Source organism: Rhinolophus ferrumequinum, chromosome 26 (genome assembly GCF_004115265.2).
Source record: "Rhinolophus ferrumequinum isolate MPI-CBG mRhiFer1 chromosome 26, mRhiFer1_v1.p, whole genome shotgun sequence".
NCBI lineage: Eukaryota > Metazoa > Chordata > Mammalia > Chiroptera > Rhinolophidae > Rhinolophus > Rhinolophus ferrumequinum.
The window spans coordinates 10,100,328-10,119,023 of NC_046309.1; the positions used below are offsets into that span (position 1 = coordinate 10,100,328).

At 37.9% G+C, this 18,696-nt stretch overlaps 1 protein-coding gene across 2 annotated transcripts in view; it reads right to left on the reverse strand.

Annotated features, from left to right (window-relative positions):
- Positions 1–6,726: 6,726 nt before the first annotated feature.
- The window catches only part of IFT56 (intraflagellar transport 56), a 34,828-nt gene continuing 22,858 nt past the window's right edge, over positions 6,727–18,696 (reverse strand). For both annotated transcript variants that reach the window (XM_033099262.1, XM_033099263.1), the window contains exons 13-18: positions 17,644–17,732; positions 17,302–17,385; positions 15,951–16,020; positions 15,014–15,120; positions 10,314–10,447; positions 6,727–8,962 (exon numbers count right to left, since the gene is read on the reverse strand). In XM_033099262.1, the coding sequence (XP_032955153.1) occupies positions 8,851–8,962; positions 10,314–10,447; positions 15,014–15,120; positions 15,951–16,020; positions 17,302–17,385; positions 17,644–17,732 (596 nt within the window). In that variant the 3' untranslated portion in view covers positions 6,727–8,850. The remainder of the gene's footprint in view (positions 8,963–10,313; positions 10,448–15,013; positions 15,121–15,950; positions 16,021–17,301; positions 17,386–17,643; positions 17,733–18,696) is intronic.

Here is an 18,696-nt window from a genome sequence, read left to right on the forward strand (position 1 = left end):
TTTACAAAGCAGATGCTGGAATTTGTCCCAGAACCCAAGGGACAGAACGCAATTAGGCTCCAAGAAGATGGAACCAGAATTAGGGACTAGGGAAGCTACACAGACTCCAGGCAATATTTTCTGTCTCATTTCTGCTTCTCTCTAAGATCTGTTTCATTCTGCTCCCCTCTCTCTGTGGACTAACTTTCTCTGCTCCCCAAGTTACACGATTTAAAATATGGCCTTGTTATACTTACCCCAGTTTTTTTTTTTTTTTTACATCTTTGTCGGAGAGACCAGACTAAATTAGGAAATTTTTAGGTCCAGTTCCAAAATCGTAGAGAAGGTTCCCTGACTGGCCTAGTTTGGGTCAGGTGCTCACCCCCAGATCAAACAACTATGAGGAAAGTATAGCTACCCGGAGCCTGCGATGAGGTAGATGGAGTTGGGGGTGGAGAGCAGGAAGCTGTTCCAAGCAAGGGTAAGAAGCCTGTCAGGCTACCCACCACATGTCCACTACACGAAATGGCAGAACAACATTACAGATGACACGTTGTGGTAAAATCACTGTGAATCACAGTAATGGCTTATCCTAGAAAAAACTGTAACAAGTATAACAAAACTGACTTCAGAAACAACATAAAATCCAGGCCAATTGGAATAGAAGAAATCAAGAAGGCTGCCGCCAAAGAACTAGCCCTCCCTTTTTCCAAAGAAAAAGGTGGGGGGAAAAGACTAGAACCAGAACATGTCACAGAGAAATTCTACCAAGGCTTTACAGAACACTAGGTTTAATATTATTTAAAGTGTACATTATATAATAATAGGAGAAAAGCTCCCAACTTTTTTTTTATTGGGGAAGGGGAATGGGACTTTATTGGGGAACAGTGTGTACTTCCAGGACTTTTTTTTTGTCCCATGTCAAGTTGTCCTTTCAGTCTTAGTTGTGGAGGGCGCAGCTCAGCTCCAGGTCCAGTTGCCGTTTTCTAGTTGCAGGGGTCGCAGCCCACCATCCCTTGCGGAACTCGAGGCATTGAACTGGCAACCTTGTGTTTAAGAGGACGCGCTCCAACCAACTGAGCCATCCGGGAGGCAGCTCAGCTCAAGGTGCCCTGTTCAATCTTAGTTGCAGGGGGCACTGCCCACCATCCCTTGCGGGACTCGAGGAGTTGAACCGTAACCTTGTGGTTGAGAGCCCACTGGCCCATGTGAGAATCGAACCGGCAGCCTTCGGAGTTAGGAGCATGGAGCTCTAACCGCCTGAGCCACGGGGCCGGCCCCCCAACTGTTTTTTTGTGTGACCCAAACAGAACACTGATTTCACTTCTAGCAAAGATTGCTCCCACAAAATATACACATTAAAAACTTATACAGGGATCCTATTTTTCATTTAGCAGGTTGACAAATGCAAAAAAATAATGGCAATACTGTGCTGCTGTGGGATGGGGAAATAATCTCTTTCATTCATTGCTGGTGGAGACAGGAATTGGAATCACCTCTGTGTAGAGCTATTCAGTAATACCTGTCAAATACAAATGTACGTACTCTTTAATCCAGTACTTGCACTTCTATGAATATATCCAAGACCTATAATAATTTGTATGTATGTGTTCTCACCCTCACCTTGATTCGTTAGATCAAGTTTTGTCTATTTTTTTCCCAAAGAACTAGCTCCTTTGCTTACTTCTTAATTATACCATTTTTCTAGTTTTAAATTCATTAATTTCAGAGTTTATTCATTTTTCTTGGCAGAGTCCTTATGTTTATTTCAATATTCTTTGTATTACTTCTCGATCAGATACTTAAGTCACTCATTTTTTTTCTGTTTATTAATATAAGGATTGAAGACCTTAACTTGTCCTCTGAGCCTTACATCTAATCCAGTTCGGCTATAGTTTGGATTTTCTTTTATCCCAAAGTGAAAAGAGGGTTTTTGTCTAGGTTTCTGTTTGCTATTTGTTTGGGTTTTCTTGGTTGGTTCGTTGGTTAATTGGTTTTCTTTTCTGTCTTCCTTTTTTTAATGTTTGGGTGGTATGGTTCTTCGTTTTTTGGCTTTATTAGTTTCTACTTTTATGATTAGAAACATCTGCACTGGTTCTATTTTTGAGACTCCTGCTTCCCTTCTGTAACTTTAATGCAAGCACCTTCAGCATTCAGTGTCTTAGTGTGCAAAATGGGAATAATAATATACATACTTTTTAACGTTGTTGGGATTGAGTTAATGTATGTGAAGTGCTTTGATGAGTGGCTGGTGCATAGTAAGCACTTACCTGAGAGTTTGAAGGTACTTACCTGAGTGTTTGTGGCCTAGTGTACAGTCAGCTTTATTGAATGAATGTTCAATGGGTCCCGGAAAAGGAAATCTGTTGTGTTTTCAAAGTATAAGCTATAGTAACAATATATTCCTTTAGTTGTGGTAGTTAAGTTATCTATATGTTTTACTTACATTTTTTTCATTTCAACTGGTATGATTGTAATCTACTACTATTGTCATTGTAATTCTTACCGCTTGTTTTTTGAATATTGATGCCATTTCCTTTGTTGCGTATTCATAACCGTTATATTTTCATTGAGAAATGGACCCTTTATCCTTCAAAGTGTGTTCCTTTGACTTGCTTAACGATTTTGACCTGGATTCAACCCTGTTTCATTGTGACACCTGCTCTCTTTTTATTTGCATTTGCCTGGGTGTCCTATTGCCGATCTTTTATTATCAACATTTATGCGTAAACAGCACAGAGTTAGGTTGTGCTTTGTGAGCCCATCTGCCAATCTTTTTCATTTAATAGGTGAGTTCAGCCCATTTACATTTTTGACATGAGAGGTACGTCTGAGCATAGATCGGCCACATTATCTTATGTCACGTTTTCTCCTTTGGGTCTTTTAAAAAAATCCTCTGTGAACTGATGATCTGTTTGCTTTGTTTTATGTACATGACTTCTGATAATTTGGAAGGTTTATAGTTGTGTTCTCATAGAATGATTTTATAATACGCTTAATCCTCATTTTCTTTGGACATCGTCTATAATTTAATACTATGATCAAAGATGAAATTTATATATTTTCCTTTTCTATACTTTATGTTTAACTTGGTGTTGTAAAATACCCTTATATACTTACTTCTTGATTTATCACCTTGAATGATAACTTAAAGGTGAAATATCAATGAACTACACTATTTTCTATTTCCTTTCAGAGTTCTACTATTTTATATTTTGTTACGTTTTCATATACACATCACCAATGTTCTAGTGATATTTTTTTGTCCATTATTTCCCTCCCTTCTTTCTTTTTTTTTTTTTTAATTTATTGGGGTGACAATTGTTAGTAAAATTACATAGATTTCAGGTGTACAATTCTGTATTACATCATCTATAAATCCCATTGTGTGTTCACCACCTAGAGTCAGTTCTCCTTCCGTCACCATATATTTGCCTTCTTTCCTTTTTACCTTCTTTCCTTCTCCTTCTTTTCTTTCTTCCTCGCTTTCTTTTCTCTTGTATTAATTTTCTATAGAGCCTTAGCTACATTGTCTGTTTATCTTTGAGGAAGATGAATGTTCCTGGAGCAGTTCTTTTGGTGAATATGCATGCCATGGGACCCCAGGTCCACGAGCCCACCTGGCAGGTATTTATTTACCTTATGACTCAGGGTTTTACATTTACTCTCCTGCACCTCCTTTGATTAGCATCTGTGGAACTGTTCACAATGTCTTCTCTGCTACAGGACAAAGTGCTTCCTGCAAATATGGCTTCACTCTGTGATTCTTCAGTTTGCTCGGCTTCCTCTGCTTCTCAAAACTAAATTGTAGAAATTTTTTTCCACTTACCATAGTGCAATGAAATATGAAGATTTAGCTTTTTCTCACACTCACCCCCAACATGGACACTTCCCATCCCCCACAACTCCCCATCCCTGTCCTCCCAATACCGTTGGTCAATTTTTGGTTGAATCTGTGTTGTTTCCTCTCCACCCCAGCCCGTTTCTCTCCCAATCCTGATAACTGCCAACCTGACTTCTTTGTTCATCATTCTCCTGCTTCCATTTTGATGGTATATTTATGTTTGAGTTGTCTTTTAATTATAAAAAGTTATTGCTATAAGCAATTTATTGCTAAGTGTCATTCGCATTGTTGCAAGAGGCTATAGTTCAGTTATTTCGTATAATATTCCATTCTGACTTACCGCAGTTTATTTATGCACTCCCGTCTGTGGGTATTTGGTTTGTTTCCAGGCTTTTCCTGGGGTCAGTGCTACAAGGACCATCTTGCACATATCTCCTGCTGTACACATACAGGAGTATCTCTTGGACATACACCAAAGAATGAAGTTGCTGGGTCACAGTATGAAACTACAAGTTTACAAATACGGCCATACTGTTTTTCAAAGGACAAATTAACCTCTATATGAAAATAAAGAATAGGAGCAACTAAAGTTAAGATTAAACATCTGTAAGTATAATTCATGGCTTCACTTGTATTGTTATCGTCATCTGACATAATTGTTTACTTATTCTCTACCTAGTTAAATTCTATACTTCAAGTTTCAGCTTAAGATTCACTTCCCCTATTTGGCTTTTCTATTTAACCTACTCCACAATGTTTTTTGCCTGGTGAATTTCCTCAGTAAATGTATAAACTATGCATATGCTATTCCATCATTTTATTGCTTTTACAGTACCTTGCGGTTATTCTTTAGGTCACTATTACCTTTATTTCCATCCTAACATATGCTTGTAATTTTAAAAACTTGAATAGCTTGTCTCAGCTCCAGCATGTTAATAACTACTCTTCAAACACTGGCAAAGGAGAGTATAATTATATGTTTATAGAGGAAATTAGAAATAGATGGACACATGTAACTGCGCATAGTAGGAAAGACCTGTACATGTTTAGAGGAGCAATAGATCCCCTTGAAACTTTCGTTAAGCATATAGTTATGTCTAAGTTATAGTGCAGAAAACCTAATTCAGGAACCCATGAACAATCACTGAGAATCCAGGTTTTCCTTCCCCTGAGGGTATTCATTCACACACACAGTGAATTTTGTATCTGGTTGTTTCACTCTTTGCTTTGGTTGGGAAGAAGCTTGAAGGTGAATTTCCGGCCCATCTTTAGTAATTCTGGTATGTACTTTTTGTATATGAACTTTATTCTTGACTTCCTTTACTCTTATCTACAACATATCTATTCATATGTTGGAAAGTTATCTCAAATCTGGAACACAGTGGGATATAAGTAACTGACCAGATAAATGCATGAGTAGAGGAGTGAATATGCAAAAAATACGATGAATCAAATGAGGTAACATGCACCCATAGTTTATGCTACGGACACCCAAGTCTGTGCTTCCCACTGTCCTCTCACCCGAAGGTCACCTAGCAGGGTACTTATTCCCTACATCTGAGGTCTGGGAACTGTGCTGCCCTAAGAGGGGCAGCCTGACTGGTAGACCTGCTGCGTCTGCTTCCTTTCCTCCCATTTGCCCCGACCACCAGGAAAGTTCCTAGTTGTATTTGGCGTTTAGGTGTTATTTAAAGAAAGGGTTTTAATGTAAAAAGAAAAGTGTCAACTTGTCTAGACACTACACACTCAATACGCACACCTCAGCTGATTGCATTCACCTAGTGTTTTACTTTGTGCTGGCTTATATTCTTCCCACTTTCCTGCAGTCCAGAGGTAAGCTGGGTTATAGGCATATCATTGGGTCCCTAGTTCTGCTTCTCTGAGATCATCTCTAAATAGGCAGAATACTGTTTGAACATTATCATATAATACATGTAAGCCTTACTAGTATTGTACAGGATGAAGAAGAGAGATAAGAGGACTATCTAAGTCCGATTGAGACAGTCCTAAGTATAGGAACTAGCAAGTCACTAATTCGTTTTTGCCATTATAAGGTAGCTTTAACTATTACGATGTAATGCCCACCTGCTTGCAAATTTTTCAGTGTGCCACGCTGTAACGGAAGAAAACAGTCCTTTGTCTTCTGTGTTCGTGGGTATATGTTGAATATGCTGCACACATGGCAGAAGCCTGGGCATCTTGCTGGCTCTGGAGTTTCAGGATCTATTCTGACCGCTTCTGGGGCGGGGGGCAGAATGTGTCCCATTTATAAGGATACGAATGTTCGCATTGCCTTCTTTTACCTCTCAAGGCTTTGTTCCTACTGACGACAACAATCACATGTTACTGTGTTAAGTTGTGTAGACTTGTTCGACTGAGGCCCTTTAAGGGTCAGGACTATGATTATTTATCTTCACAACCCTAGCACCTCGTATATGTTGGCTCATGATAAAACAGTAATTAGATGGGAAGCAGCATATATGAGGTCAGGTCTCATAAGTGCCCTGCTCTACCACTTATTGAATGTTTAACTATTCAGTAAACAAGAACATGAGCGCTTTCTATGTGGGAGGTATTGTAGTGTGCACTGGTCATACAATTTCTGGAATGGACTGTAAGTCAAGAAAGAGCCAAACCTAAAATGACTTAGCAGGAACCATGAGCCTTAGCGGACAGAAATTCTTAGGGAATAAATATCTATTATCCTCTTCCAAAGTGCAGCTGGTGCAGCCCAAAAGTTTGGGGTTTTTTCCTCCTTTACTCTGGGGTCAGGAAAGAAAGGGGAGACAGCACACGATATACCCAGGGTTCCTACTCACCACACTCACAGAACGTCATAATAAGAACCAAATAAACTTTAATTTTAATATATTACAGTAGAATAATTCTTTTGAAGTATAAAAATAATTGTAACATTTTTTTCCATTTGCAAGTAATATTTGCTACAGACTATAAATAGTCCATTGATGCTATGAACTGTACACATTACACTACATTCCTGAGCCTGGACCTTCCTCTCTCCTCTATCACCACATGAAGAAAAACAGCTGTGCAATCTTGGGACCCTGCCAAGACATTTCAGAAGTAACTACCCTTAATGGCAGGATTGGATGGTGTCTCCCCTAAACTAGTCTTTATGTTTTTTGGTTCAATTCTATAGATTAAAAACTTTTTTAAAAAATGAGTCTAAAATTCTGGGAATTGCTATTTTTGGAATATCTGATTTTTTTTTTTTTTTCAAAAGACAGGAAAACACAGGGTGAAGTGTTCAATTCAACAAAAGCTCACTGAAAAGTAAATCGCCATCAGTGGAAAAGCTTTCTAAGTATAGGTAATTTGAAAATAACAGCAATTAACTGGAAGACAAATTTCATTGCTAAAAGCCACTGAGGAATTCCATTTGTCTTTTTCCACTGTTATGTTTCCTAAAATTTTAAGTGAGGTAAGTTAAGAATCACCAGAAAGATTCTAAAAATTATAGCAGGTTCTGCCCAGATCTGACCCATCTAGTACTTTAGGTGCTCAGAACCAATTATTTAAAAAGTAGGAATAACATAATGAAACAGAGAAGCTTTGGCATACAAAAAAAGATGTAACTTTGTTTTCTACAATTCAGTTATCCAGGCCAGTTTATTTTGATTTGTGCTTTGCACTGATTAGATCCGGGTCTAAGATAAAAGATGAGAAAACTGGTCATCTTCCTGAGTAGAGCTGAAAGAACCTCTTGCAACTGTCTTTGACTCCTGCCATGTTTCCATCTCCATTCTATACACTTTCATCTGCAGTGAGATGGTGGGGGCATAGGTGGAGCAACTGATACAGTGCTTGTAGGAATTCTCCTGTCTTTAGTGCTTCAAGGAATTATAACTTTCTTTCAGTGCTCATGCTGGATAGGGATGGCTCTGCGCTTTCTACACCTATAATACTGGGTACCTTAAACTCCCAGGAAAAAAAAATTACATGGTGTAGAAACAAAGGTAATCTGGTACAGAAAAACATGGAGAGCTATTTTTTGAAAATAGCTTGTGAGCCTCAGAACGCTCAGTTGTCTAACAGGTTTATGTTGCAAAAGCTCAGAAACATCAGCCTGGAATATGACTTCGGATAGAGTGAGGCCCTTGGGAGATCTCGCAAAGGGCTCTACACAATCCATATTCTATATCATTACATCAATACGAGCAAATGGCCATAATGCATACATATAATCTTTGTAGCCCTATTTTCAAAATCGATGTTTATTCAGCAAGATACATGAAAAAAAAAACAACCTAACCTGTTTTGTTACCTAAAATATAATGGAGAAGTGACAAATGAGATTTGTATTGTTTGCTTCCTGAATAACCTTAAATGTACCACACAGATTTTTTTTCATAGTACTCACCTTCTAAAAGACCGCAATACTCCTTTACTCCACTGTAACATGTTATAATCATCAAGAATGCGATTACTGAAAGAATAATTCCATAAGTCTATTATCTATTAATGACTGGACAGCTTGATAAAAGATCTGACTGCCATTCTTGGAATCATATAGCTATTTATAACCTCTGTTAAGAGATGCAAGATTCAGAGACGCATTACAGAACTCTTTATGGAATTCCCCAGTAAAAAGAATGTACAGAGATGGCTAAAAATAAGATGAGAGAATGACGGCAACTCTTGAACATTAATGGCATTTGTGATTGCAGCTTGGAAAAAATGCCATAGAATGTTAATACAAAAAAAAGTTTGCCATTTTCCTTAAAGTCATTGAATGACATGAGTACTCTGAGTATTTTTGGAAGAAAGGCACCGAAGTCCAAAGTCTTATTGCTAGTCAGAGCCTACTGGGGCCACAGCACAGACTATGGCACTTAGTTCAGCCAGGTGGCAAGTTCTAAGCAGCCAGCTGCTGGTTTTGTGGCTTGAAGAGCAGAGAAGGAAAACGTCAATAAAATAGAGGCCGGCATCTTACATCAAACTTGAGGAAAAAGCTTTTCAATTTTACGTCAAAGTGGTGGCTGGTTCCCTAGGCCTGTGGAGCTGTTTCAGACAGGCACTCTATTTTCTTTTGCCCATTTCTTCATGATCCGGATGACGTACTCTACTTGGGTGTTACCCGTGCTTCTCAGTAAATGGAGGACTTCTCGAAGGGTCTCTCTGAGGAAAAGATTTGAAAGGACAAAGTGCTTCAACAGAGAATGAGAATTAACAAGTAAAATAAACTCGTAACTGTTCTTCATATACTTCTAGTCGGGCATTTTTGGTGACAGACTCTTTCCTTCCTAGCTTTCTGTTCTTATGGTGGCATACAGCAAAATGAAAATTCTGTGATCTCCTTGTCTCCAACCCAAGTTTTCCTTGTTTACTTATATTATCCGCATACATGCTATTAATCTTTTTGTCCTGATAGGACATAAATATATCCACTTCTGTGCTTATTTTGCATGACAGAGTAGAAAGAGGGTATATCAAGGAGTTGGGTTCAAAGAGCTGCTTTCAAATTCTAGCTCCATACTAACAAGTCACTTAACTTGTCTGAGTTCCACATTTCACGTTTGTTTCAGGTGGTAATCCTTTAAACTGGGTGTCACTGCCATGTCTGTGAGGTTTTACAAAAAGCCAAAGGAATGATTTCTTCAAGAAAAATAATATATCAATGACTATGGAAGACAGGAAAATTAAGGACCAAGATTTGCTAAATGTCTAGTATTTATGTTTTAAGTAACTTAAATGTAATTACAACTAAAATTAATGTTTAAAGTAATGCATACTAAAACTTCCCTATTACCTTGTCAAATCTACAGTTCTCTCATGTTTTTGACTTTCTTCCTTCAGTCAACCTCTTTTACTTCACCAAATTCTTTTAAACTTTTATTTAGGACTGGAAGTGATACAAGGCAGGAGGTAATTGTTGATAGATTATTTACTTATAAAATAATCACATCTCATATTCATACATTGATAACAAATATATTCCATGAAGTTCTTTTAGAACATTGAATTTAGTTTTTAAATATTTTAATTTTGTTACAAATGGAGCTGCAAACAACTTAATTCTATGTATTCTAATGTCTCAGAATTTCAGGGAATATGAGAAAAGAAAAGAAAAATAACAACTATCAACGACATCCATTCCAGTCCTAATTCATTAAGGCCTAAAAGACACAGTGAAAAGCCTAGACAAAGAAAAGACCAGAAGAGATTGAAAAAGACTTTGTTTATGAAATGGCAACTCAGTTGGAGTCAAATATATATCTTGCTCTTATATATAAGAGCTGCAGTATACTTGGTGTCCCTAGTATATATGATTTAGAATGATCCAATTCTATAAAATAAAAAAATTTCTGGAGGAAAAAGGGTCAGATAGAAATACACAACATCTTAACCCTTTACTCATCATTCTAAAACATCATTACAATTTTGAGTTTTCGGAGGATGTCATCCATGAAAACAATTCCTTTATCTCACAAACCAGCAAATGAATAGCATCTCTTGTCTGTTGGCTTACTTGGGTTCTCTCCCAGCTAAGATCATCTGGAAGATGCCCACACAGGCACCCCTCTTGCCTTCCCAATATTCAGGGTTGGGATCCAGCCTCTCTAGGACGTCAAAGGCTTTGGCTGAATAGTAAAACTGGCCCATCTGAAGAAAAGAAAGTATTGTGGTCACAAGATTGCACAGGATGAAACTGAACACAAAGATGCCACGAAACAGAACTGTGTAAAACGCCTGCATGGGTAATGACAACATTTTCAGTTAGCAAATTAGATAAATTTAAATTTCTTATTAAAATAAGAAGGCAAATCAGTTTGGATACACAGGTTCAGTTTAAATGAGCTTACCTTCATTCAGTTTTCAACAATACAACATTTTTTCTGCATATAGTCAAGTTGTGCTATAATGAACACATCTGTCACTTCTACTTATATTCTAATCTTGAGGATACCCTCTGATAAGTGTGATTGGAAGTGACTATTTTTCCTGTCTTCTCCATACATTCTGTGGATGATCACCCATTCGATGCTAGTTTGCTCACGTTCAACCCAAGAGGATGGTGTTTCCCCGACCTTATTCCTAAGTTCTCACAATGCCTAGATATGTACTGATTACTACTCTAAACACCAAATCTTTTAAACATTTAATTTATTGTGACAGGTATCTTTCTCAAATATATCTACACATTTCCTTGGCCTTGTAAAGCATGCTGAATACCATTCAATTTTGCTTCGATTTCTCAATTGGCAATCATAAATGTACAGTGCTACCAATTTTGCTGAAGGCTTCAAATTGCTGAGCAGTCCTCCACTCTGTGTGGTTTAGTGACTTCTCCATTTCTGTAAACTGTTGTTCCAAACATCTGCTCATTTTCTTAAGATCTCTATTGCATTCTTGGCTTGGCATTTTTCTATACTTCACAGGAAAAACACAATTTTCCTTCCTTCAGTACAAATTATACTTATCCCTTTATTCATCCTTCCCTCTTTTCTGCTTATCTCACAGGAAGAAGTGTTCTTCCTCCTTCTCAAGGTTAATCCTTCATCCTATGTTCTCTTAAGCATTTTTTTATGTGTGTGAAAGACCTCACATACAGAATGGTGCATGAAACATAAATGTACAATTGAATGACTAATTTTAACGTGAATACAAGTGTAACCACCACCCAGATCAAGAAATGAAACACTGACAACAAAACAGAAGGCCTGTGTCACTTCTGTACCACAGCCTTCTCCTTTCCTCCAGAAGTAACTACTGCATTCCGACTTTTATGGTCATCAGTCCTTTGACTTTCTTTATAGTTTTATCACCTATGTATACATTTTCATACAATATAATTGAGCTTTGCCTATCAGAATTTTATCTATATGAAATAATACTGTAAATATTCTTTTGTGTCTTGCATATGCTTATAAGATTTCATCTCAATTGCTGGATATAGCTCTAGTTGGCTTATTTTTTAAAAACTTTAAATTTTGAATTATAGATTTATAGAAAGTTGCAGATAATACAGAGAGGTCCCATGTACTTTCACCCCTGCCTTATGGCTGATGTAGTAATAGTACAATATTACAATATCAAAACCAGGAAATTTACATTGCTACAATGTGTGTATAGTTCCGACATTTTATCAAATGTGTAGATTCATATAACCACCACTATCCAGATACACAATTATTCCATCACCACGAAGATCCCTTTATAATCACATGCATTGCCCTCCCTGCTCACCATCCCTAATCCCTGGAAATCATTGATTTATTCTACGTCTATAATTTTTAAGAATGTTATATATATAAAATCAAGCAATATGGGGCCCTTTGAGATTGGCTTTTGTCACTCAGCATAATGTCCTTGTTTTTCCCAGTTATTGCACATACCGTTGGTTTATTTCTGTTATAGAACCCTACAAAAGCAGGAGGTGCTTCTGCCCAGTTTGGTTTGGACGTCGAGAATGATGACACCACACACACACCAAAAGGACATGAAAAGGTTTTTCACTTGATATAATTGAGTTCTCCGGAGAGAATAGGGCAGGTCTCTCAAGCAGGTCCAAAATGGCCTGAGAGAGCAAGGAAAGGAAACTGGCCTGGGTTTTTACTGTGGTTGCGGGAAGAGCTGGGGTGAGAGTTCCTGAGAACAGGTAGGGGCTTATGTGGTTTGAATCAAGTGACGGTGGCAAGGAAGGGAGCAACCAGGATTTCTTATCATTTTGTCCAGGGCACAAGGGGAAGTGGAAGGGGTGAGGCTTAAAAACCGCCAGGATTCAAACATCCAGAAATGGAGTCGGACTCATCATTCTAGGTCCTCTTTTTATTACTGACTAGTATTCCATGCCAAGCCACAGTTTGCGTAACCATTCACCTACAAAAGGACGCCTGGATTGTTTTCAGTTTGGGGCTATTACAAATAAAGGCAATATTGACACTGTGAGTAAGTATTTATGTGGATATACGTTTTCATTTCTCTGGGATAAATACCCATTAGTGCAATTGCTGGGTTGTATGGCAAGCATATGTTTGTTTTTTAAAGAAACTTCTGAACTAGTTTGTGACGTATCTTTTTTCATCCTTTAATTTTCAAACGATCTATCTCATTATATTTGAAGTGAGTTTCTTGTAGAGAGCACATAGTCGGGTTATGGATTTTTACCTACTCTTTTGATATCTGTCTTTTATTTAATGTATTTAGACCATTGACATTTAATGCAATTATTGATATGTTAGGACTTAATCCTACCCTTTTTTTCCCCCCATTTGTTCTTTCTGTTTTTCTTGGACAATGACATCTCCTACATGTCTCTGCAGTTTGTAGCTGGGGAAAGACATGACTGTGCAATCTGCACAGGAGGACCAGAAAGCTAGTGCTTGATGTCATGAGTCTTTGCCTGTCCATCTCTTTTTCCTGCTGTTCCTGTATTGTGTGTAATACATCCTAGCCATAAGTATAACTTTATATTGAGTTCTATGAGTTGCAGTGAATCACTGAACTAGTGGGTAGTTATGGGACCACTGAGACACCATGGAACGCCAAATTGTTTTTCAAAGTCATTAGCTTCCTTTGATCTTGACCCCAATCCCCTCTCATTTCCTCTAGCAATTTACTCCATCAAAAACACTCCCACTCTCTTGAATCTTGAATCTCCCTGTTCAGTGGCTCCTCTTCCTCTGTCTTACCCATTATTCTAAAAGAAAAAGAACTCTCCCTCCACCTACAAAAATAAATCGCCCCCAAATCTCTAACCTTGTTTCCCCTTTTAAGTTAGCATCACATTTTTCTCCTTCTCAGCACCAATTTTTCAAAAGACTGGAGTCTACATTCCACTTTTTGTATCTATTTCTAATCCGACTCTGTTCTCTACCTACTCCTGTCTCCTTAGGTCTACATAGGTCCATCTAGTTGCAGATTTGACACTCTCCTCCCTTGGCTTTTGGTAAAACAGGAATGGGGGTGGGGGAAATGTAATGGAAAGCACGTTTTCTCTCTCTCCTGGTTTTTCTCTTTCCTTTCTGTTCATGTTCATCCTCTGCCTCTTCCTTCCACTGACTCTTCTGTTTCTGTCCCATAATCACTGGTGTTCCACATGGTTCCTCACACTATTCGCTGGTTCATCTCTCTCTCCCTTACTCTGTGCTCCTGCTGCTACTGCTCCTACCACCACCTTAACTGTTGTTAACTTGCAAAACTACATCTCTGAGCCTGGCCTCTCACCTGAACTCCGGGCTCACCCTGCTAATTTCCCACATGAATACCTGTGCCCGGGAGCCGCAAACACACTTCAGATTTATTATATTAAAATTGAACTCAATTCCTGTCTTTTAATGTTTTTTTCCCATGTGCCTCCCCTAATTCAACATCAATGCCATTCACCACGTCATGTTAAAGAATTTCAAGTTTCCTATGTGCGAAACCTTTTTCCATTGATGGTGAGTCACTTTATTTTTTAATAAGGATGCACTTTGAAATTAGTTATTATTAATTTAACACTAGACTCTCTTTACCTTACATTTTCTTGTCCTCTGGATAGAAAGACACATACGAAAAATTGGAATTTCTGGAATTTGAGGCTAATTTTGTAAAAGCTTTTAATCTACGAGTATAGGATAGGGCCCCAAACTCCTCCATCTTCCCTGCCTTTCCAACTCCACACACACACACACACACACACACACACACACACAGAGTCAGTCCTTTACTAAATGATTGCTTTTTTTAATTCTCTTTTTCTGGTTCCTTTGTCTTTCCTGTCTACTATTTACATCTTAGCATTCCCCAAGATTTGGTTTGCCAGCCTTTACTTTCTCACTTTAATTCCTTACCTGGGTAATCTCGCTGTTTTTCAGCATTTCAATTACTACTGAAATGTTGATGATTTCTCCAAATCAATGTCTCTAGATGTCAGAGGACATCTTTCTTGAGCTTCAAAACCAAATTTCCAACTACCAGATGAATATCTTTTTCTGGATGGTATCTAAAGATTCACAGCCTTTAGACATCTAAAACCTCTTCTCTTAATCATGATTTCATATACATGCAAAACCTTGACATGCTGTCTGTCTCTGAGTTCAGTTCATTCATAAACGAGATGATACTTCTGATATCACTACGCGAATGCTCTTACCAAGAGCCATTTAGTCTCTAAGACACATTCTCCTGGTATTTAGCCCATGCAGCCGTGTGACACACTGATCTTCAATGTTCCCTCAGACCCACCTTGTAGCAGTCATTAGCGATGAGCTGTAAGAGGCTAAAGGACTCGCCAGACGTTTCCATCTTGAGATAAAGTTCCCAGGCTAGTCTTGGTTTCTTATTCATTATATCTACAAAAAGAAGTAAAGATTTATGCTTTTCAAATGTATAAGAAATACACTTCTGCATCTTGCTAGCCTACGGATTTGGTTCTGTTTCAAACATACAAAGCAATGGTAAATAGCCCTTACATGGACAGCTTGCAATGTTGGCATTAAGCTGCTTCCCCATCTGAACTCGACCATATTTAAAATTTTTAAGGTAGGACTCAGATAATTTTGTCTTTTTAGATTGGGTTGATTTTCAGTAGTTCCCATTTAGTTAATTTGCTTGAAAGAGGATACCTATCATTCATTCAATCTCACTCATACCGTTTTGGCCTTAGAATATGTGATTGCAAAAATCTTCCTGCAACTTCAAACACTCAGTGAACATTTTAAACTCAAGTGAACAAAAGGAGCAAGAAAAGATAGCGGACAGACAGACAGAGACTATATGCTAAATAATCTACAAAAAAATTATGTTTCTCACATTTGCCACTTTTAAAGCCTATACCATTGGGCATAATTAAAAAGGCAAAAAGTCAGCAAAACAGTATCATTTCTTAAAAAACACTGTAAAGTGTGACTCTGGAAACTTTAACAGGGCTAAAAGAAGAACCTGGCATCTTTCAGGACTGCATGTGCTAGGTCAATGTTATGTGGCGGAACTACTCACAGGGTAAACTTATATAACAGATATACACGGCCATCCTTACTGGGTAGCACTGATAACACAATTTTGGCGTTTACTCATTCTACAGAACAAAATTACAAAACGCTCAATATAATTTCCATCCAGAAGATTAGGCAATAGACAAAAAAAAGGAGGACTCAACTATGACATTTAAAAGAAAACTCACAGCATCGAGCCAACCAACTGAGGTAAATGTAATCGTTTTTCATCTTCTCACTTTGGATTAAAAGAAACACCTGTGAGAAGAGGAAAGAAAGGGAATTGACATGAAGATGCTTTTGCAGTAAGAACATTCGTATCAGCTTCCCTTCCATTCATGAGTAACATAGCCTTATTGATGACCAATTCTACACAGGCCACTAAGAAAAGTGAATGGCAAAACTGGGGTGATGTTAACACGCTTCCCTCAGTTACAGATATCACAAGCTAACAAAAGATTGGTAAGGATACAGAAGATTTGGACGGAATAATTAACAACTGCACAATACATACTATTTTCAAGAACACATGATCATGCTCCTGAGCAATAAAACAAGTTTGCAACACATTTTAAAGGGTTGGTGTTATACAGACCACATTCTATGATCACAATATAATTAAATTAGAAATCAAAATAAAATAAACTGGAAAGGATCAGGCATGTTTGAAAATCATGAAACACATTTTAAAATAAGTCACATTCAAAGAAGAAATCATAAGGGAAATTAGAAAATATTCGGAATTTAAATAATAATAAGTTGAATAATTCAGCTGAATTAACAAAATTCAACTGAATAATTCAACCGAAATATTTTGAATAAGTTAGACAAATCAATCTAGGAAGTTAGAAGTCAAGATGGTAGTTAGCCTTGGGGGAAAGAGACTGACACAAAAAGAGACGAGGGGGTTTCTAGGGTTAGGATAATATTCTGTTTCATGGTTTGGGTACTGATTATTTAACCATCAAGCTGTATCCGTTGATTTGTATGCTTTTCTCCATGTATGTTATGCTTTTATAAAATGTATCAAAAAAAGGAAAACATTCATGTGGTTATAAAAGCTATATATCTATTCACATTGTACTTTTTATTATTATTATTATTATTTTTTTTTTTAATTTATTGGGGTGACAATTGTTAGTAGAATTACATAGATTTCAGTTGTGCAATTCTGTATCACATCATCCATAAATCACACTGTGTTCACCACCCAGAGTCAGCTCCCCTTCCATCACCGTACATTTGATCCCCCTCACCCTCATCCCCCACCCCCCAACCCCCTTACGCTCTGGTAACCACCAAATTACATTCCCCAGATTAATTTTCAAACCCCGTGGCCATCCTGTGGTCACCGACTGCCCTCCAATCCCCTCACCCTCCCCCCCACCCCCCACCCCCCCACATTGTACTTTTTAATGTAACTTATGAACAAGGGAACTTTTAATAATCCTTTACCCTTGAACACTTAATTTCATCGAGACAAAGGCAACAATGTTTTTGCACAGAATTATTCAAATGCCTTCCAAAGCAGGTACCCACCTCTTCAGCCTCGCTGGTATTGCCTGTTGCAGCTTTGGCTTGGGCATAATTAAAGTTAAAGATGTCATCATTATAGAAGTAACTCTGAAAAACATCCCAAGAACACGTCATATTGAGCAGTAACAGATAAAATACAAAAACATCAGTTACAACAGATAAACACAACAATAATATTATGGAATTAGCTGATGCCACTAACGCCAACGTAGTAAAACGGCCGTCTCCAAGAGTATCTTAGCCCTGACATATTATATACGAGGTCGGACAATTAAGTTTGCGAAATTTCCACTCTTTGTATATAGTATTTTGGATACAAGATCATCTAGAAAATTCTATACTGACCTTAAATGAGTTGAGGTAAATCAAGACATCATCAAATTGCTTAAGCAGGAAGAAACAGGAAGCCATGCACTGCCTCCCTGGTATTGTATCTGAAATGGCACAGGAAAAGAAACCACGTGTAGTCAGGAAACCAAAAGGTTTCTTTCACTGAAATTTGAGTTATTTTATAATTTAGAGGCAGGAATGTATTCCAAGACATCTTTTTAGGCTCTGAAATTACAGATTCTGTTCAGTGGACAAAACCTCAGCATAATGAAGATCACAGTACTGGAGAGTGGCCGGTAATCTTGCTCTGGGTTAACTCTCAGAGTCCAAAATGAACACATGCCCTGAAGGTTACAGGACTCTCCAGTTCTTTTTCCAGGGCTTTGATTCTCTCACTCAACTCCAATGGCTGCACATGCAACTAATGTGGCTTGGTATCCATCATTACTCATCCAAGACACCTGGCACTTTTAATCCCAAATGGGGAAATAATTTGCCATAGAACCATCTGATCCAGATCCTGACCCACCCTTTTGTCTGATGTCACATTCCTATTTGAGGCAGCAGACGATTAGTACAACCCCCACTCTGTCAGTGGCACTTCCAATCCTCCTTGCTCTGTTTAGTCTTTGCCCCATAGCACTCATCACAGATATGCTATATAGTCTATTTATTATGTTTTTAGTCTGTCCCACTAGACTGTATGAATGAATGAAATGGGGGAAAGGAAATATTACTCAACAAATGGTTCTGAAAGAATGTTTTGTCACAGGGGTGACAAAAAAATATTTAACAACCAGTTCAGCATGAACACTGTTCATCAGAATAGATGCGGCACAGACAACTGGTACAGACAGCCATGTCAGTTCCTACTGGCTAACTATCAGCCGTTTTTATAGCCCTTCCTCAAATCTGACACTGAGTCTTGACTGATGAAATCAATACTTTAATAGAAATGAAGCCACAAAACTACTTGTGGGAAAGATAGGTGAATATTATATAACCGCAGGTGTAAGAATGTACTACTGTCTAATAAACTTGATATCCATGTAAGAAATCATTATTGAA